Source organism: Scophthalmus maximus, chromosome 11 (assembly GCF_022379125.1).
Source record: "Scophthalmus maximus strain ysfricsl-2021 chromosome 11, ASM2237912v1, whole genome shotgun sequence".
In the NCBI taxonomy this organism is placed as follows: domain Eukaryota; kingdom Metazoa; phylum Chordata; class Actinopteri; order Pleuronectiformes; family Scophthalmidae; genus Scophthalmus; species Scophthalmus maximus.
This window is the reverse complement of record NC_061525.1, coordinates 16,290,653-16,312,817: the sequence shown is the minus strand read 5'-3', so window position 1 is coordinate 16,312,817 and position 22,165 is coordinate 16,290,653. Positions and strand designations below refer to the sequence as shown.

Below are 22,165 nucleotides of genomic sequence, written 5' to 3'. Positions count from 1 at the left end.
GTTGAAATACACACACACACACACACACACACACACACACACACACACACACATATTTTGTTGTGGTGGCATTGGTGGTATATTCATTCTTCATTCATCATCTTCAGTCTGGGTTTCCTCTCATTATCCATGTCCCTTCTTCTGTCACATTTGTGTGCCTCTGTCAAGTCTCGTTGACTATTCCCTTCCTTTCTGTGTCTGTCCTTGTCCACCTTTCCTCCCCCAGCACACCTCTATTGCCCGGCTACTGACCTGCCGCCAACTGAACATATATTAACTTGAAATATGTCCACCTACCTATTAAAAATGCATCACAACGCGGCTTTTTGTCCCTTGCTGTCTGGCTCTCGTGCATGCAGTCCTTCAGTGTCAACCCTTCACTTCCTATTGCAACCACAACATATTTTGCTAGACCTTTTACTTTTTGCAAACAAGGAAACCCAATTAACATGATTTAACACAATGACAGAAAACCAGACACCACTAGTGACAACAGCTTCCTCCAAATTGCTGTAGGCTAATTGGTGCTTTGTAAAAACTGAGCTCAGTTAGCCTTGGGCTGACTCATAGCCTCAGGCCAAGTAGAACGAAAAATGCGCAGTGTGAAAAGCACTTTTGGGACTTGTCCCTTTTGCACTGGAGACTGGAATTTTGAGCTAGCTGCTTTTAGCCATCAATCAAAATCTCTTAACCCAGTGATTCTAGACTTGTGCGCCTTGAAATGAGCTCTTGGGTGCCTGGAGACTTTGTTGCAATGTAATGAAAATGATCAGTGACCTGACAAAGTAAAATGTGTTCCTCATCAAAAGTCCTTCACAATACTTATGATCACACATATCTTCTCCTAGTTCAGTGTTCTTTGGGCTTCTCCCTCCAAAAAATTCACTTGAATCACTTAAATTTGTAAAAAAAAAAACTAAAACGATTTAGCTGACCTTGGAGGTTTGAACTGATCCTGGAAAAGCTCCCCGGAATCCGGTGTTTTTAAAAAGCCTAGACTGTTTTCTCTGTCTTCCAGAGTGTTCCTGTCCTGCCCCTGACAGAAACAGAAAACAGTATGCTCGCTGCCTCAGTATTCCTGTTGTTTTCTCCTTGATTTGAATTCTACAGTCATCATGTGTCAGTCACTCTCCTCAAGGCTTCTTTAGTTTCAGAGGGGAGAGATGAAAGGAGGATGACATGGTTGTGCAGCCTTCCAAAACAAGCCTTGTGGGATATAAATCAAGGGAAGTCAGTTGGAGAGAAAGCTACCTGCAGAGGCATGGAGACCATTGGCAGAGTTTCTCAGCTGACTTCCCTATTTCCTCCCATTTTCATCTCGCCACTTGTTTCCACTGTGATGTGTGGGCAGCCCGCTGTGTGTTTGACTGCCTCTGTCTGCGTGGTGCTGTTCGGGGGGGTGGGTGGGGGGGTGTCGCTGCTGAGTGCAGGGTGGTGACTCCCTGCTGTGCTGCGTCTTGCCTGTAATGAATTTGTCAAACAATCTGTCAAGATCACCACCACTTTTAAGAGTTTCATTAAGGCACAGACACTGATAATCTCTTAGCCTTTTTCTCTTTTGTTTGCCCTCGCTCTCACGCTTCAAAGGTCCATCGAAACACTTTTTTCGTAATTTACTCCAAATCACTTCCGATGTGCTGCTACATCCATGGGCAGATTCTGAGGTAATGGGTCCCTGGGCACAGAGACTGTGATGTCACATTTCCAGTAGTGTTAACTGTGGAAGTCCAATAACAGCGGGAGTGGTGAGATCGACCAGAGCGCGTGGTCAGCATGTCTGCTTACTGGTGAGGTTAGTTTGGAGTTAAGATGGCTGGAAGTCTGATGCCGCGATAACGCTGTTGCCTGAGATTGAAGTGGTTCTCATAGAGGCTTACAGTAAAGCCCTGCAATTAGAAGCATCTAAATTAAGCAGTGTTGTATCTACATTGCAGCCATGTGGTGTTAAGATACCATCACTGAAAAGACCATTTGGATGAATTTTCTAAATTACAATGAACACCAAACATGCCTTTTGGTTTCCACTATTGAAATAAGTGGGCACAATCTGTGACTTAAATGTAATTGCACAGGGTCGACCAACGACCAAAATTCAGATAACATGGTTAGTAAAAAGCTTTGACTCTTAACTTGGTCATCAGTTATTTCACAGGGTGCATTCGGAATATATTCTATTCATGTAATATTTTCTGATGTTACAGGTTTGTTTTTCAGTGGTAAAGTTTCGGAAAACTTCCTTTTTAATTATGGTTATTCTACAAATATACTAAATGCTCATTTTCTGTCTATAATTTGAAACTGTATGTAGACATACCTCAGCCCAGGATTCAATCAGAGCAAAGTCAGTCTCTCATCAAATTTTCACAGGAAAATATTCAATGCCTCTCTCACTTTCAATTTCAGCTTTGCATTACCTGAGAATTAACTGTTTGAGAGGATTAATTTCTGCCAAACCACTTCCTTCGACTTGCAAAGGATTAATTTATTTGCCTGTCAACAGAGTTTCAAAACTCCCTTCCCTCTGTCTGTCATGTCTTTTATTCTCCAGTATACCTCGTCTCTGACATACGATGGTGTCCTTGTGATGGCCGAGGCCTTCCGCACCCTCCGCCGTCAAAAAATTGATATCAGTCGCCGTGGCAACGCCGGTGACTGCCTGGCCAATCCAGCTGCTCCCTGGAACCAAGGAATAGATATGGAGCGTGCACTCAAACAGGTTGGTACAAACGTGATGTTGCATAGTTTAGCATGAGGAGATTGGCACTTAAATGTACACCAACACACAAACACACACACACACACACACACATAGTGCTATGGATGAACGCTGTCAGCAAAATAGCTTAGATGGAAAAGGATAATATTTTGAAGAAATCTATGCTGTTATTTAGGTATTTGAAATTCTTGTACTTTGATGCTGCAGCCACAACAGCCTCACGCTATGCTTATGATGCATAGTGATGAACAGTGCGTTGAGTTACAATCACTTTATTACTAATATTAACTATTAGCAATAAGCACTTAAGCTAGATTGTGAATACCGCACAGAGACGCCCGGTCTACGGTGGATTTCCTATTTGTGTCGCCAGCTTGTCCCAATGCAATGGTAAGGGTAGCGTTGCGTCATATTCTCTTTTTGAAAAGCATTTTTCCAGCCACGCAAAATGAATCCTGGGGTAGGTCTGGCACGAGAAGAATCCTCCCACTGGCCCCTTAATTTCTCTGGAATGGGAGGACACAGTTCTGGGCCAGAGAGCCTTCGAAATGGGATGGCCTAGTTGGGCCACCGTGATGCAATCGATCTTCAAATGCCTGAATTAGGATACAGCTTTTGTGTTTTACTCTATCTTAATCTAATTATGGTTCTAACCTTAACTCCACCACGTGGCTTAACTATAAAATACTTGTTTTGTCTCCACCCGGGGATTATATGAACTATTCATATTTTCTTTAGGAATAACAAATCTTTGATGCTACATTTAATTCAAATTCTAATCCTCTTTTGAAACTTTTAATGGTCAGCCATTTATTGTGTGCACATTCGATTATTACTGCTTCATACAGCAGAGTGTTTTGTTTTTTATTTTTTTCCCCCCAGCCAACTTACTATCATTGTTCCATCCAGGTGCGCATTCAGGGCCTGACTGGAAACATTCAGTTCGATCACTACGGTCGGAGGGTCAACTATACGATGGACGTGTTTGAACTGAAGAGCAACGGGCCACGCAAGGTGAGCTCTCCACTTGGCTAACGGTCAGGGCTTGACAACAATATAGACAACACTTTGAATTTGTGAGTTTAACACCATCAAAAACCTACGACTATCAACTTTTGAAAGCCAGTTTGGTGACTCCTCATCATGCAATTTGTTTAATGCAATTTTCAGTGTCTGTTTTTGTCTGTCTTGTTTTATCCCTCATGACTCTTAATTGTTCAGAATGTATACATCCACTCCCTAATTACCCACATGATTTCTAATCAATAACAATCTTACTGAAGTTATTAATATCTATAAATAACTGCAATTGAGCCATTGCAGCTTGTGTTCATTGGTCTTTTGGAGCAGCCACCAGACAACCTGAGGGGAACATAAAACTCTGCAGTGACGTAACTAAGAAAAGTTTTAAAACAATCCTTCTTCATAATTGGAAAAAGTGAAAGCTAAGTCTCAGGTTTACAGTACTCATAATTTGTCTTTTCTGAGGAAAAGCATAAATGTATCACTTATAATAAAGAAATAACGACAATGTCCCAGCATCTCTAGTGTTCCTTCGACAGTAATGTGTGTTTATTGCAAGTTCTTGGCTCACACTCAATATCTCTCAATATCTTCTACAGTTCCAATGGGAAATTGGCTGGAGTGAGCTCATTCTGTTGACTCTTTCTTTTCCTTTCTCTCCATCTCACGTAGCTTTGTCTTTGGTCATACCTGTTTTATTAGTTCTGTCTCTGTCTTGATTTCATGTCAGCACCTTTACTTTGTTTGAACTGTGCTGTAAAGAATTATGTATTCTTATCACGCTCATTAATATATTATTATATACTGTTTCCCTCTTGTCTCCCTCAGATTGGCTACTGGAACGACATCGACAAACTTGTATTGGTCCAGAATGAAAATGCTCTGTCTAATGACAGTTCAGCGATGGAGAACCGGACTGTAGTCGTGACCACCATCATGGTAGTGTACCCTCTGCCTGCTTTCATTTCTGTTTGAGTGTCATTGTTAAAGGGCAGCTTCACCCAAATATCTCTTTCCAATTACTTCCAATTAATCACGGCCCTGGAAATGTGAGGTTAATTTGCCTTGGTGGCCGTACAAGATACGTTCATTGTCAGAAAATCAGAGGAGTGTAAGGGGGGAGCCGTGTGGCAGAATTCGAAAAAATCAGGTTGGTACTCAATGAGCTGTACAAGTTGAAGGGAGCTCTCAGAGCACACCCGGGAGGGAGTGGCACTTATCCAGCTGGAAGATTGCACTAATGTCTCATTAGAAGGCAAAACTAAAACTGACCCCGCATCACCATTTAGAAGTGACCTCAGTCCAGTCTCTCTTAATGGCTTTCACATAGACACTGGTCTGCAGCCCAGTTTAATTATTCCTCTTTCTTCCACAAACGAGAATGAAGCAGGGCTAATCGGTGGATTTGTGCACATCCTCTGCTTACATTTGATTTCACTTCACCCATCTGCAGCCTCTTTATGGTGGCCATCCCCTTCATGTAAATGTAATCAGTCTAATTCAATTGGGCATGCAAAGTGATGCAAGTGAAAGCAACTCAAAAGGCTAATCTCAGCCCAGCGATGAAACATGCTACAGATGCTTGAGCTTCAGAAGTTCAGTATTTTTCCTTTAAGTCACATTAATTCATACAGCAAAGTATACACAAATATCTGTAGTTGTACACACTGTGAACAAACAGCTAAAAGATTGTTTAGAAATTTTGCCGTGATCATAAAGTAAAACACTTGAGCGCCCCCAGTGGCTAGACGCGGTAGTAACCAGTCAAGTCTGCACGGGGGACAACAACCACACATGCTGCAGGACAGGGTTGACAAAAATGAATTAATCTGCACTAAATGTCCGTGTGTGTGTGTGTGTGTGTGTGTGCGTGTGCGTGTGTGCGTGCGTGCTGTGGTCAGGCCCAAGACAAGCAAAAACAGTCACAGCCACACAGTCAAATTCATTCATTCATTAGCTCGTCTTGAATAAATGCATAATATGCCATTTTATAATCCCTGTTAGAATATCAGACACTGTTGTAGTTTTTAGGGGTGTTTGATTTGAGTTTATGATTACTTCCTTTTTGTTCGGTTGTAAAAGATCAGTGTGCAAAACAGAGTCTGACATTATTGTGTACATGTTTGCAAAGTTTGTTCCTTCCCCGTTGCTCCCCTCCAGTGTCCGTCTTTTCATCTGACTATTTCCAACGCCGCTATCCTGTCTCTCTCTCTCTCTCCCCCCCCTCCCTCTCACCATGGCTTGCTGTCTCTCTTCAAACCCCCCCTCCCCTATCTTCACCTCCGTGCCTCCCCCACCTGCATATTTCTCTGTGGACGGTGACCTCAGCAGGCCTTGGCTAATGTTAGCTCAGCCACCTCCTCCTCTTTGCAGCCTCTGATGATGAGGAAGCCTCTGCTGCGACACTGATGCCGGGTCTGCAGACAGAGCAACAGACTGAGACACAGACTCACCTGGGTCGTAAACCCTCGGGAAAGACAGGGGACACACAGTGATAGACCGAGTGTCTCTAAAGCGCTGCACAAGGACATACTGGAGTGTGCTCTGTATTGGTTTTGTCATGCCTTTCCTTTTTTTTTTCTTGATGTATATTTTATTTTAAGATCTTTTTTCTTTTCTTTTTTTCTTTCGTTGAAAATATTTCTTTGTCTTGAAGTGGTTTGCCATGAATTAGCAACAGCAACAACGGCACGGGATTCCTTGATCTCTGTGCTCATGTCTTCCGCTCATGACAAAACCTCAGTTGGACAAGAGCTCCGCGAGGGATTCTGCTGCAGATTGCAGCGGACCTTTGGACAGCCCCGTTGGCTGAGATTGTTTCACTCTTTTTGAGGCCACCGGCATTCACCACAGCATTGTCCGTTACTCTACTCTACACAGAGAACCACTATTTATTTCTATCTTTTATTTTACTTTTTGGGAGGACAGTGACACAAGGGCAGGTCTTCATGTCAGTCCTGCATTCTACCGCCCTCACCTCACTGCTCTCCCTCCAGATTTATCTTTCTGCCCCGTCACCCTGTAAATTGACTCCGTCATGCCCACTCAGTCAATTTTCCTCCAGTGTGTTTCTCTGAGAGGTTGTTTTTGTTTTTTTCAAAAATCCCCACATCTGGATGGAAGGGTAAATTGAAGAAAATCCTTTGCTCGAGCTTTGGGTAACTGAGGGTCCATTTCGCTGTCGCACAAGCACAGCAGTGCTTTTAGATTTGACACTGAAATTGACACCATTTTTTCGCTGTTGTTACCTGTGTTTGATGTTACTTTCCCACTGGCGTTGCAGTTGTTTTGTAACACTCAAGGTATCAAAGTATATTATGTTCAAAAACTCTCCTGGAAAATACACGGATGTGACACTTTTGCTAGCATTAACCCCAACCACATGTAAGTCATTCATGCTGGCCGGCTCTTAAGCCTTCATATAATATAGAAGGTCATATACACAGGTGCATTAAACACACATGCACATTTACACAAGTAAAACCAGCGAGAACAAAGGGCAATGATGGGAATTGATCGTTAAGCCTTTTGGCATTTACCTTTACTGACGTGCACTAACACTCCTAACAAAGCCCTCGAGGACATTAACAATCTTTTGTTTAGGATTTTACTTTGCTCCTTTACTGATTACTGTTTTTAACTTGCTTAGATATAATCAATGCGTTAGAGATATATTTACTGCATCTGGCCACTAATCAGTTGGATTTGTCTTTAAACCTTCCCCCATGGTGTATCCATTGAGGACCGGGATTGGAATTTGGCCTGTGAGACTGAGAGGCACAAAATATACATGCTTCTGAAAATTCTGGTTTTTAGAAGAAAAAAAAATAACAACCAACCAAAATGGTTACTAATGCAAGCGTTGCCGAAGGCTGGTTGACTGAGTGATCGACTTTAAACCGGGCATGTTTTTGATTGGCTGGTCTGTTACCTGGCTTGCTGACTTTCTTTGACCGTGGTCTGGCTGACCGGTCCAACAACCGCTGGCCTCTCGGACACTCCGGACTGTTTCTTTGTGCCTTTATGGCTCAGACGCTCGGGGATAATCATGGTGACTCAGTGGCCAAACACATGACCAGACATGATTATGTTCTGTAATTGCGGTAATTAATGTATTAATGAACTGATTGACAAACTGACTGACTAAAACAGGCCGTGACTAACCGACTGCCGGGCTTCCCTCTCGGAGCAGCTGAATGACCGCTCGCGGGCTGATTGGATGTCTTGGTGGTTGGGCGAACTCGTTATGTGACAGTCTGGCTTTTGAAGCGCTGAACTGATGGAGTGTCCGATTGGCAGCCTGAATGAATGACTGGGCTGTTCGATGACTGTCCAGTTGGATGCCTGTCCTTGTCACTGGCTCACTTACTGGCTTACATAGCAAGTCCTGTCTGCCTTTTTGGCTCCAGTGGGAGGTGTTTCATGTCTTATCAGGCCCAACCATTTGCTTCTACAAAGCTCTTCTCCGTCTTTCTACCACCCATTTTCTTCTTTTTCAGCTGTCCCCTCTCCATCTCTCTTTCTCTCTTCTTTCCTTTCCATACTTCATTTTTGTCATCTTCTCTCTTTCTCTTCATCTCTCCTTCTCACTTCCCCTTTTCTACACTTGTCCCCCTGTAGCTATCCCTGTCTGGATAATGATCTGCTTCTTCATCTTTCTTCCATGGTTTCATGCAACACGCCACACATCCCCCTCTCCTGTTCATTTGTCACCTATTCCTTTTTTTCTGTCCCATTTCCTCCCTTTCTTTTTATTTTCAACCACTTGATCTTTGCTCCTATTTTCTCTACTCTTTCCACCTTCCCTTTTCTGCCTGGCCCAGACTTATGAGTCATGACTGTCACAACACTTTCTCTCCAGCATTAACTTCAGAGACTAGCATCCAGTACACACAAACCCACTCAATCACACACACTCACTCGAACGTACACACACACACACACACAAACACACACGCACACACACACAAACACAAACCATATTGGCATTACTACCTTCACACTGAGACAAAAGCATCTGGGGCAAACTGATAACAAACCTTAAGGAGGCTTTAACGTGAAACAGTGCGAATGTTGGCAGAACTCCCATTGGTGTGTGTGTGTGTGTGTGTGTGTGTGTGTGTGTGTGTGTGTGTGTGTGTGTGTGTGTGTGTGTGTGTGTGTGTGTGTGTGTGTGTGTGTGTGTGTGTGTGTGTGTGTGTGTGTGTGTGTGTGTGTGTGTGTGTGTGTGTGTGTGTGTGTGTGTGTGTGTGTGTGTGTGTTTATAGTGGCCTAGTCTGATTTCAAACACTTGACCTTATAAGATTATAAACCAGAGGGAAATTTAATAGAGGAGGCAATGGAGTTGGCTGCATTCTCCTTGTTAACAGAAATTAAGGAAATCCTTCCCCATGAGAATCAGCGATTTGAGATGAAAAGTTCAGCAAAAAACAGCACTTGTCAATAAATGTACAGCCATTATCCGATTACGTTAGCCTATACCCTGACGACTGGAAAGAGTGGGAAACAGTTTGGCTGAAGAGAATATATCTGTATCAATCATTTCCTCTAAGTGATCAGCAACTGAGCTCATACTCATACTTCCCAGAATGGCAAACTATTTCTTTCAAACTGACATTGATAATTCTGTGAAATGATTATTCACACTATTTGTATAGCCTATTTTAAAGAGTAAGGACTAGTGAGAAGTGAATGAACAGTGAATGGATGTGCAGTGCTTATCCTTTCTTTCCATCTAATGGATTGATGAAAAAAAAAGTTAGCGCCAGATTCTTGAATTGATAAGTTTTGCTGCTCATAAACACAATGATTCATGTTGAGTCAATGGTCCCAGGGTTGTCTGATTGTGACTGTTAAGGAGAAATGTTTTTGTACGTGATGATGATGATGATGATGATGATGATGATAGTGGCGATGTTGATGATGATTAGTAAAGTGTAAGAGAAAAATTTGGAAACACTGTATTTTATAACAAATCATGTATTGATGACTGAATAATGTTGTTGTTGTTTTTCAAATACAGTGAGACAATGCTTTGGGTGTTTTTGTTTGTTTTAAAATACTGTCTCTTTCTCAACCTTTTAATTTGTATGCTTTTTTAGTATTTGTATTTGTATTCCTTGACATTTGTTGTAATGTCTTCATGAACAACGGAAGAGGAAAAGAGCCATTCAACAGGAAGAAGGCCGTGTTGTTAGGTAGAAAATGATGCTGAACTTACTTTCTGGATTTAGAAACAGGAAACATCCAACGCTACAGGCCAGTGGCTCTGCAACACTTTGGCACAGCAATAAATGTCAGAATACTAACATAAAGCATGTTGATGAGGTATAATGTTTACCATGTAACCATGCTAATCAATGAGTGTTCGCATTCTAGCATTTTTTAATTAGCACCAAACACAAAGTGCGGTTTAATCTGGTGGCAATTAATTTTCCAATAATTTAGTCAACCGGTACATGACAGATAAAAATAAAAGTATTTCTACCAGTATGAATCATTTTTTACATCTGGGTACATGTAAGTCTATTAAATAATAATTTAAATACACAAATGAAAACCTCAGTATCTTAGTCATACACTGGTAGGCAATGAAATTTCAGTTTCATTTCAAGCTCTCTGTTTACCGAAGAGAAAAAAGAGAATCAATTTCTAAATCCAGCTTCCCTTTCTAAATCCCGTCTGTATTGATCAGATTCCACTGTATGGCTTTTTAATCCCTCTGCCTATCTCTTCCAATCGCCACTTGCTTTCAATCTAATTCAGTTTCCTGGAACTGTTGCCTCTGTCAGAATAACTTCATTCGTCATTTGACACCTTTTAAAGCCATCTTTGATTTTACTGTTGTTTTAAATGTGATTTTTTTATTGTGTTTTTATGATCTTCGTGAACCTGTCTCATCGCTTGTGAGAGTTTGATATTACAACAAGCCTGCTTGATGAATTAGATGAGATAAATCATTGATTAAAAAGTGTTTGAAAGCCTTTTAATAGGCTTGGATTCAGTTGGATTACCGGGTGAGCAGCCTCGGGCATAGTACAATAACTCACTGCTCCTGATGGATACGCTGTCACTCACGTGTGCTTTTTTCTCTGTGGATTTCCTCGCTGCTGTGATGTACGGGCATGTTTCTCCACCATCATGCACATGCTTGTGTCTGGGTGTGGCATTCCTAATACGCCCACCGTTTCACGAGACATAATTAAAGAATGTGCTTTCATCTTTTGTTTACTGCACGTAGATATCATTTTACCAACACGTTACCAAAGCAGCGGTTTTCCTTCCTTTTTCTTCTGCCACACTGTATTTTTCCTCCCGCTTGTACATTCCGCTCCTTTCAGCGTTAGTGTTGTTCTGAGTCAGGTGAAGGTCCCAGTGGAGTCATGTAGAGTCAGGCAAAAGCAATAAACAAGGCACTGGAAGTCAGAAATACAAGATTTAAAACGACCAACTCTGACACGGTCTTTTTAAAATCTAGCTCTAATATCATTTTTTTTCACATTTTTCGAACTGTGCAACTGTTTCTGTCAAGGTTTGGTGGAAGATAGTTTATAAGAGATCCATCTACTTTTACAACTCAAAATGTTGGAAACATGCTCACGACAAATAGTGTGTGACTTTGAGATTGCCTTCATTGTCCTTAATGTTTGCTAAAATTAGTATCTCGTGATAATGTGCATATACATTCGTGAGCTGTAATGTTTATTGGTTTGTTTCCCTGTTTTTTTCTTCCTGTATCTTTTTTGAATTCTGTCTGCAACATTGCCTTGGTGTATTGCACACAGCCGTTACCCTCTGGGCATGATAAAAATAAAAAAACAGTAATATAAGTTTCTGTTGAAAATGTATATACCTATATATTTTTTCTGGAATCATTTCCATTGGTATGACTTTTCTTTGTATACTTTTATCTCTCTGTTGCTATGTTGACTACCAAACCGCTGGCTCCTCTTGATAAGTTTTCATTTTTCTTCTTTTTAATAGTGCTCTTATAATAATTGCTGCCATGTTCCTCCAAACAGATGTGTCTTTCTCCCCTTATGCTGGTCTTGTAGGAGGGCCCCTATGTGATGCTGAAGAAGAACTGGGAGCTTTACGAAGGCAACGACCAGTTTGAGGGATACTGTGTGGACTTGGCTTCGGAGATCGCCAAACACATTGGAATCAAATACAAGATCTCGATCGTACCAGATGGGAAATACGGCGCCCGAGATCCAGAGACGAAGATATGGAACGGCATGGTTGGAGAGCTGGTGTATGGGGTGAGTTTTGATGAAAAATATTTGGACTCAATTGATTATCCTGTGTGTTACTTTTTTGGATAATGATTTCATTATTCAGCCAGTGTCTGATGGCAGAAAACTTCATGTGGCAAACTGTATGTCTGCCCATCAGGAGCTCTCAGATCCCAAGATGATGTCTTCAAATTACGTATTCATGCATTTTGATTCGATTCCACTTGTAGTGCACATCCACCAAAGAGTTTCTGGCACACTTTACTGGATAAAGAACATTACAGAAATTGTAAACACAACTATGGCACCTGTTACACACAAGGCAGAATCCCAAACCTACATGTAAGAATGTGACAACAGGATTGAGGTCAGCATCAATTTGTCAATGTATACCAACCAGTGAGAGTACAGTAAGAGGAGGCATATGACATAGAAAAAATATTTCCTTTATACCTTGCTTACCAATTTATGTCATTTGTCCAACAGATGAATCCGGTTCTTTATTTAGCATCAAACAGTTGTGACAGACTGTGTCTTTAGATTTGTTGAACCCGGTTTATTTCAAGATCTTGTGTCACAGCCCCAGACGACACAAAAACCCATAAGGTCACATGTTGAAATGTTAAAGAATTAAAATGGACTATCGTGTGGGAGAATATAACCTGTTCAAATCACAACACACTGTAATGCAATCCAGTACAGAAAACATGACAGAAAATGACAGTGTGTGTTGATATTAACAGTCCCCCGTCACCGCATCAACATTACATCAGTGTTGTAATCTTCGCAGGGGTCACACAGTTTACACCACAGAGGTGTTCCTTTGTGTCGTACATGACCCTGCTACCGTGACCTCACCGTGGGCCATGACACCGAGCTGAGAAAATGCTCAAAATAACTCGTGTAGTGCATAAACTTGTCTCGAGCCCTTTCGTCTCCTTAGCTACCATGTCAGTTTCCTGCAGAGGTACCGTGTCTGGAAGGCTGCGCTTGCTGCGTGAGAATTCGTGCGAGCCGATTGTGCCGTCGCCGCCCGTGCACAGTCTGAGATTTCACGGCGCTGTCTCAACGCAATCTTTATCAACATGCAGAGGACAGCGTCAGTCGGCGTTCAGCGGAAGACTGAACCCGGGGGCTTTGCTGCAGAACAGACAGAAGCGACAGAATTAATTAGCCTCCGGAAATCTGGATAGTGGAAGGTGACGCGGCAGAACCGCTGCATTTCCTAATCGGGTTTGATTTGTTCCGAACACCAGCAGTCCCTTCCAGTGCCCCGTCTGCCACGGAGGGAATATTTCTGGCTTTTTGTCCTCTAAGTCTCTTCACCATCGCTTTCATTTATTTGTTCCTTGTCTTCATGACTGTCTTCCCTTTTTCTTTCATGTTGTGTACATTTGCCTCGTGCTTTGTAGCTCCAATTTATTTCAATCTCCCTTTCTGTGCTGTATTGTGGCTATTTTGATATTCCTCTGCCCTCTCCCCTCCCCTGCTTTCTTTTCACGTCACTTCTGATTTCCTTCTCTTTCCTATGATGTTTATACTCCTTGCTTTGTAACATCCTCACCCCTTGTAGCCAAAGATGTTATTTGATATGCGGTTTGTGTAAAGCCTCTTTTCCCCCGATAAGACTGCAGACGCTGTTTAGACACGCTTAGCTACTCTGAAACAGATGCTCAGTGTGCTGAATGAATAATGTTTTTGACTCTAACAGATATGGAAGTGTGGGTGCACACATGCAAATGTGCATGAAACCTTGCGGACTAATTGATATTCCGGCAGTGTGAATTACTTCTGTCATTCTACTGGTTTTCCCTTGTAGCTCTGCTCTTTCTGTCTACACTTCAATCCCCTTCCTCTCTCACCCACAGCACCTATTCCCTTCCTTAGCCTCCCTCCTTGCCTTCAATATCTTCCCTCTGTCGCTCCTGCTGCAAAACTCCATGGATCTTATGGTGATCATCTACCATACCTGTCCTTTAGTGTTTCAAAACCTTCTCCCTCCTTCCTTTATCTCTGTCCACAGACTCTCTCCTTCCGGAGACAACACAAACAGTTCCTGCTCAGCTGTTTTACATGTTGTTGCTGCAAATTAACTCCACTTCCTTATCATTAAACACACACAAAAAAACTATACATTTTCTCATTATCTATTCTTTTCTCTTTTTTTGCAGAAAGCAGAAATCGCGGTGGCGCCGCTGACCATCACTCTGGTGAGAGAAGAGGTGATCGACTTCTCGAAGCCCTTCATGTCTCTGGGAATATCCATCATGATCAAGAAGCCCCAGAAGTCCAAACCTGGCGTTTTCTCCTTCCTGGACCCGCTGGCCTACGAGATCTGGATGTGCATAGTGTTCGCTTACATCGGAGTCAGCGTTGTCCTGTTTTTGGTGAGTGGTGGTTAAAAAACTTGAAGTCAGAGGATAAGCCGGGTTAAGGGATTGCCACATTTGGAGGAGTTATGGTGGGTTGGGTTCAAGGAAGAATTTCAGGGGGTAAAAAGTACTTAAGTGCATCGAGCGACAGCATGGGATTCTAATCGGTCACATTTTCTCTTGTTCATCATCAACATAGATTAAGCTATGAAACTTAATTTTAAGTCAGTTTTACTGTAACATGTGCTATAAGAACTTAAAGTGATCATTCATCCTTGTGTTTCTGATAAAACACCTTCTGTATCTATAGATTATTATGGATTTCTATGAATTACAGCAGTCAATCATTTTTCAAGCATGGTGACGTTGCCTTCATCCTCCTCAGCTCAAATATCTTTTGCAGAGGGTCTACCTAGTCAAGCAAATGCTCATCCATGCTTCTGCAGTCACAAAAATTCATCCTACGCTAATCGCTGAAATCAATTCACCCTCCGTTTTTTTGCTCGTCTGAATAAGACGTTCATTTATTTTTGTTTGTTTGTTAACATACCGGCACTACCTTTGTCATTTATAGACCTTTAAATGGTTCATTTTTTTTTTTTAAATTTTGATTTCCTTCGCTGTCCCAGGTGAGTCGCTTCAGTCCGTATGAGTGGCACGCAGAGGAACCAGAGGAGGGTGGCCCAGAGCAGGGCCCCACGGACCAGCCTCCCAACGAGTTTGGCATCTTCAACTCGCTGTGGTTCTCACTGGGAGCTTTCATGCAACAGGGCTGCGACATCTCACCGCGGTAAGGGCAGGAAGTGGAGTGTGCGGGATAAAAACAGGGAGCAGCGGTGAGTGCGTGTGTCAGACGGACCGAATGAAAGAATGTGAGTCAATAGGCAGGATGTGTTCATAAGAGTGTGTGTGGGCTGGGAATAGCGTGCGTATGTCTCACCGTTTACAGTGGCAGAGTGCTGTAGTGTATGGCTCTCGTGAATCAGACTGTTGACAATGTGAATCACCTCTCTTAGCACTTTGATAGTTTTCACTGAACTGGACTGATACTCCAACACACAAAGCGTGTGTTACACAAGATTAAACGGTCCTAGGAATGCATCCTCAAACGCAGACATGTACACACACACACACACACACAAAAAAATAACATAAAAGTGTGAAGAAACCACCTGCACACAGGCCAGCGGTCATGTCCATACGGGTGTGCAATGGTGGGAGGGTTAGTGGTTTTCTAGGTGTTTATGAAATTTTAATGCACATCTGAAGAGGCAGAGTCCAGCTGTATTTTTAGAATATTTAAAGAAATATGGCATTTTATTATTGATAAGCTGAGAATACAGTTTAGTGAATTATTCATGGCGGTCATCCTCAAGACCTTTAGGGAGCAAACCTGAGGAGAGGAGGAGCAGCCGGGAGAGCTTCAGACCAAAACACACGATGGGAAGGAGTGATAGGTGATGAGCTTAAAGACGGGAAGTTTGAGCAGCAGAGCAAAAGAGTGTGTGTGTGTGTGTGCAGGAGAGAATACGAACTGGTTGCTGCTGTGTGAATGAACACTTTTCACTTCATCACAGAGGAGGAGATGGAGTGGTCCCACACGATAATGTGTCAGATGCCTCCACGTGTTATAATGAAAACTCTCATTAGACAGAAGCTTCATTCGCCTCTTTAACTTTCCGTTCCTTCCAATCGAACTGCTGTCATTGCTCTCTCATTATTTCTCACACATCTCTGCCACATTGACGGTAGCGTTTCGCGTTTGAGAAAAGAGCAAAAGTTAAACGTCGGCGGCCCAAAATGTCCATCCATCTCTTTCACTCTATCTCTCTCTCTTTTCCTCCCTCCTCCAACACCTGTTGTCTCCCACTCCTCCAACTTCACTGTGACTGACAGGCCAATTCTAGCCCTGACACATGGAACGGAAAACACTCAAACCAGCTGCACACAACCACACTCGGGCCAACAACCATAAACACACTGACATTGCTTACACACACACACTCACTCACACACACACAAGCCCAACACACACATGCAGGCTCTGTTATAGATGTGTGTGCATAAGCTACAGCTGTCATAGTGATAATGTGATAATCAACATGAAGCCAGTGTTCGTCATATAAATCACCCCACCCCGTCACTTCCAATCCAGCATAACTCCTATATAGGCCAGGATTACTACAGTCATGAATGCCAGATTATATTCTTACAGCGCAAAAAACGTCACTCATAGATTTTTCCCCACAATGAAAGAGTTAACCTGTTCATTAAATTCCCTTATGAAGAAATTGAATAAGGCTGCAGTGCAGGCGTTCTGCCATGAGAATCAGGTGATGGATGGAGCGTGCTCTGCAGGAACACTAGATCATGTCCTTCGCAAAGGACGCGTGTCATGCATATCGTCACGTCCTACCGTTTCTCTGTCCCTTCAGCAAAGATCATATTTCCTCTGATCTCCCAATCTTTTGTTCACCTTTGCGAGCAGGCAAAGTCATTTTTAATATTAACTAGAGCCCGACCGATATGGATTTTTTTGGGGCCAAAGCCGATATCGATATTAGAGAGTACAAGATTCCTGATACCGATACAACGGCCGATATATATACATATATATATATATATATGTATATATATACACATATATATATATGATTCCTTAAATGCCGTTATCAAACCTTTATGCCAAAGAAATGTAATTGGTGCTTGATATTTTAGTTTAACAATAAACCTTATCATCAATTACTATAAATTAAAAAAAAAATATAAATTCACCCAAGTTGAATTTAGAAAATACACATTTAGTTGACCCTAAAATGTAAACATAAATGCACATTCAAAGGCTCATATCTGTTGGCCAATAACATCGGTCGGGCTCTAAACATATCGTTCCCGATATGTCTGTGAAAGGCTAATATTGGCCGATATATCGGTCGGGCTCTAACATTTACCTCTATATGAAGAAATTGCTATAGCATGTTCACTTATTCACTTGCTCAGTTAACCTTTCCTCTATTAGCTGCACAGCAATGTCTACAAATAACACACTGAACTAATTACTCACGAAGGAGAATACATTATAGAACTCCATTAAAGAGCATAACTCTCTTCTGTGCAGAGTGTTGATTCAGGCCAAAACAGCTACCTGCTATTTTAGTAGGTAGCTGTTTTGTCTAATGGAAATCGGTTTATTTTTATTATTGTTTTATTGCCTTAGTCCTCTGTGATAGACTGGTGACCTGCTGTCTTAAGTGGTGTTAACTGTGACATAAATTACTATCTTACACCTCCTTATGTCTGCAAGTAGCTGAAAATAGTCTGTACTTTGCCGTGAACTGCTTCAGTGTTTAGGTTTAATTTGACTTTTCTCTATTATATATGTTTTTTTTCTGAATGTAATCGGGTGTGTGTGTGTTTGCAGTCAGCATTGTTGGGTATTTACATTTACACAACGTGTGTTTTCCTTAGTGAACTACACATCTCTCCTTTATTATCTGTCATCTCAGTCTGTCTTATAATTTTCATGAGCGTCTGACCGTTCCAATGGTCGACGACACGTGTTGTTTGACTTACTATACTATACTATACATGTGCTTGTGAGACAGTGTTGGTTATGTATTGTGTATTGAGCTGGCATAGTAGGTCCATTGGTATTCATTGTGGGTCGCTCTCTCCCTGCTGCAGTCCTCTCTGCAGTCTGAGAGACACAGTGAAACACACTCCTACTCATCTCTCTCACTCATTTATCTATCTATACTATATATTATTCTACTTTACTTTTCATTTTTCCATTTTTATTTAATTTAATCATGCTGATTTGTAATGTAATCACCATCCCCATTAATGGGCATTTCCATATCCAGAAGTTACAGTGAACTTGTCTGTGCTAACACACCGTCTGTTTTTTTTTTCCCTCACTTTTCCGATCAAGCGGAAGTAAATGTCAGAAAGCAGACACGAACACACACACACACACACACACACACACACACACACACACACACATTATCACAAGTGTTGGCAGACTGACCTTGAGGTGGCCTTTTCATCACTCACCTGTCATCCTTCAGTCCAGGCTTTTGAGGCTTTTTTTTAATATCCGCACTTGGCCTGGTCACCGCACAAAGGGTGGGAACAAAGAGACAGACATTTCGGTGACAGGACTGGATGGGGTTTTTTTTTTTAAGTGGCCATGAATACGAGGCAGAGAAGTGACAGTGTGTACGCAGAGAAGGGCCGAGAGCAAGTGCAAGAGGTTGAGAGAGAGGTAAACTGATCACCAGTTAACCTCCCACAGGGACTGGATCTGTCTCTGTCAATAAACATCTGAAATTACAGTGTGTGTGTGTGTGTGTGTGTGTGTGTGTGTGTGTGTGTGTGTGTGTGTGTGTGTGTGTGTGTGTGTGTGTGTGTGTGTGTGTGTGTGTGTGTGTGTGTGTGTGTGTGTGTGTGTGTGTGTGTGTGTGTGTGTGTGTGTGTGTGTGTGTGTGTGTGTGTGTGTGTGTGTGTGTGTGTGTGTGAATGAGAGTGCCATGTGTAAGTATTGAGTAAAGGGCCATGGGTGTGTTGAATAGTTAATGGAAGCAACAGATCCAGCTAATGGCAAGACTAACTAATAGTGGAGCTCACTGACTAATTAATGATTAGTCTGAAGGTCACTGATCAGAGCCCAGCCAGTCCCGTGTTTATGAACTTCACCAGTAATAGATTTATATAAATCCTATGTATAATTGTCTCTCTGATCCACACTCTCTCTCTCTCTCTCTCTCTCTCTCTCTCTGGGTGTCTTTGTGTCTTTTTTACGATCTCTGTAATTGTTTTATTTTATTATGCCTTTCATTATCCACCTGCCGCACCTAATCTTTAATCTCTTAATCTGATTTTCTTTCATGTTTCACCAAACATTCATGCTTCACTTTCCCTACACATCAGACACACACTTACTGACAGACCCCACATTTGTTAACATGTTGGTCACCATCACTACGTAGAACAAATCTTGCTCTCCAATAGGAAAACAGCAAATAGTGTTGCATTTCTCTGTCGGCACGACTTAACAAACGAGGATATTAATTTCTTAACAACCGCACGATTTACATAATCTACTGGAACGCATGGCATCCTTGATGTCTGGTTTCGTCTGAAGTAGTTTGAAAATGTGATTTCATCATTTTTTTTGGATTTGGTTTCCTTTCATTTCTTATTTCAGTAAAAATGCTTGCTACTTGAACAAAAAAAAAACCTAAAACTGCTAAACTGCTGTGTGTGTGTGTGTGTGTGTGTGTGTGTGTGTGTGTGTGTGTGTGTGTGTGTGTGTGTGTGTGTGTGTGTGTGTGTGTGTGTGTGTGTGTGTGTGTGTGTGTGTGTGTGTGTGTGTGTGTGTGTGTGTGTGTGTGTGTGTGTGTGTGTGTGTGTGTGTCCGTGCGCAGAATCAAATGCACAAACTTGAGCACGCACATAAGGCTTAGAATTGCAAGTAGAGAGAATAAAATCTAAATGCATTGAATGAAAGGAAACTGCATAGCTCAGAACAGTGTGTGTGAGTGTGCATGCGTGCGTGTCTGTGCGTGTGTGTGTGCACGCTCAATATTTTGTGTTTGTGGGAGAGAGAAAGAAGAACAGCATGCCATTAATCTTTCAAACAGAGGATTGCAAGGGCAATCTGTTGGCTATCATAGATGATACATGGCCTGCTATACAATGACTCGCCTGTTGCATACCAACACACACACACAACATAACACACACACACACACACACACACACACACACACACACACACACACAGAGGCAGCGCACACATATACACTGCATGCTTCAAACAAAAATGCACAAAAAGCAAGGACGTCACTTCCGCGCAGCAAAATATATGTGCACATACACACTTGCTTACACATGCACGTCGTCATGTTCTCATACGTGGGCTTATCTGAATCAAGCCTGCTCCATCCACTCCAAGGCCAAACACCCCCTTCTCTCCTATTCATTCACACACACACACACACACACACACATACAGATAAAAAACATAACAAGGACTACACATCCAGAAGTGGACATGTTGTTAATCACGTTGTCCTCTTCCAATCCATTTTCCTGTTCTCTGTAGGATAGTTGTGGTTCATGCCCCTGACACACCGCTCGGTCTTCGATTAAAAGCTCCAATAAGTCACATGCAGTGGACGATGAGATCTGGCTTCATTTACTCCCTGATTTATCCAGTGCGAAATTCCTTTTGCTCAGATTGACAATTTAATTATTTATTTTTTAACTCGACGTTCATCTTGCGAGTGTTGCAAGGGTGATTCATTCAGTCATTCATTCAAGTGCAGTAAATCCACTATATGAATTCAGGTGCTAAAGGTAGATTTATGGACATCATAAATGCATCTCTCACGCAAATAGTTTACAAAATACAAACGACTTATAACAGACTGTGTGTACCTTTTTATATGAAGTAGCTTATTGTGCCCATCCCGGACACTTACACCAGGTTTGTTTAAATGTTTGTTACAGTTTGTGTTTTCATGCAAAAATACTTGAAACGTTGTGTTCCTGTAGTCAAACTCCAGTCTGTGTTCTGAATCCACTCTGCCAATTCAAAATAAGGGACACTAAGCTGAACAGCTGTATAATAGAAGCTTATGAAAACTGTTTGTGTGCATCCTTGTTGTATTTCTGTGGGCTTCTGGCGCCTCAATTCCCTCCCACACCATAACATGCATTATATGCAGTATTTAAACATTTAATAAATGATATAAGACACAATATTACATAGTTGTACACAGATCTAAGGACATTTTAACCCGTAACACTATGTACAGTATTTACAAATGATCATAATTTTTTTAACACTCATTGTCTGTTTTTACATTATATTTGTGTAGATTATTTTGTATATATTGCATTTAATGTCCATGTAATCTTTGTAAATGCTTAAAATGAGGAGTTAAAGTAAAGGTTTAGTAGAATACTCTCATCACTTATTGCATTTGAGGCACTGACCACAGAAATAGAGATAGGCCCAGGAACTGTAGTGTGGCTGCCCAGCGCTCGCAATGTTTGGAATGGGTCAAATACAGAGGAGAGATTTTGCTTAAGTGATCAATAAGAAGTAACATAAACCTCATCATATTCCATACATGATATAGTCACTTAAAGTGACACCCCTGAGATGTAACGTGCACAAATAAGTGCATGCACCAAACTCTCTGGCTCATGAGGTGGAATCAGTGGTTTCCGTCACATTTTGGCAACAGTGAACTTGCTATGAAAATGCTGAGCGACAGGGGAGCGTAGTGGGAAAGCACCACCGCTCTTGAATCTCCTCTCTTTTTCTTCCCCTTACAGTCTGCGCTCTTCTCCTCCCTTTTACGCTTCACTTTGCTCTGCTGCACCCCCCCCCCCCCCCTTCTCTCTCTCTCTGTGAGTGTCCACTCAAATCACACACTCACTCCATCAGGTCTGATTAAAATGCTGCCACAGCTTGTTTACCAACTTACCAATCAGATCTCAGCAAACCCCCTGTCGGCCACTGTAGGAGACCCTGTAGAACCCATGAAACGAGTTTCTAAATATGCTAACCTTCCCTTCCAAGCTATCACCTCCTCTTCCTCTTCATCTTGCTCTTCCTCCTAACCATTGACATCTTTTTGATTAGGATTTTTTTTTTCATTATCATCGTCATCGAAATCAGTATGTCTATCTAAAAACAGTAACGAAGCATAGTTAAATAAATGTTTTTAATATTTCAATCCATCACACATTTTCAGCTGTTGGGGGGGGAAATCCACCGTCTCCAAATAAGTATAAAACACAAC

General features: G+C 41.8%; 1 protein-coding gene across 5 annotated transcripts in view; it reads left to right on the top strand.

The window, feature by feature from the left end:
- The window catches only part of gria4a (glutamate receptor, ionotropic, AMPA 4a), an 85,724-nt gene that overhangs the window by 42,545 nt on the left and 21,014 nt on the right, over positions 1-22,165 (top strand). For all 5 annotated transcript variants that reach the window (XR_007031714.1, XM_035623856.2, XM_035623857.2 and 2 more), the window contains exons 8-13: positions 2,549-2,716; positions 3,626-3,730; positions 4,568-4,678; positions 11,794-12,000; positions 14,145-14,360; positions 14,975-15,135. Coding sequence is in view for 4 of the 5 variants with exons in the window: in XM_035623856.2 (XP_035479749.1) it covers positions 2,549-2,716; positions 3,626-3,730; positions 4,568-4,678; positions 11,794-12,000; positions 14,145-14,360; positions 14,975-15,135 (968 nt within the window). In the remaining variant the exon portion in view is untranslated. The remainder of the gene's footprint in view (positions 1-2,548; positions 2,717-3,625; positions 3,731-4,567; positions 4,679-11,793; positions 12,001-14,144; positions 14,361-14,974; positions 15,136-22,165) is intronic.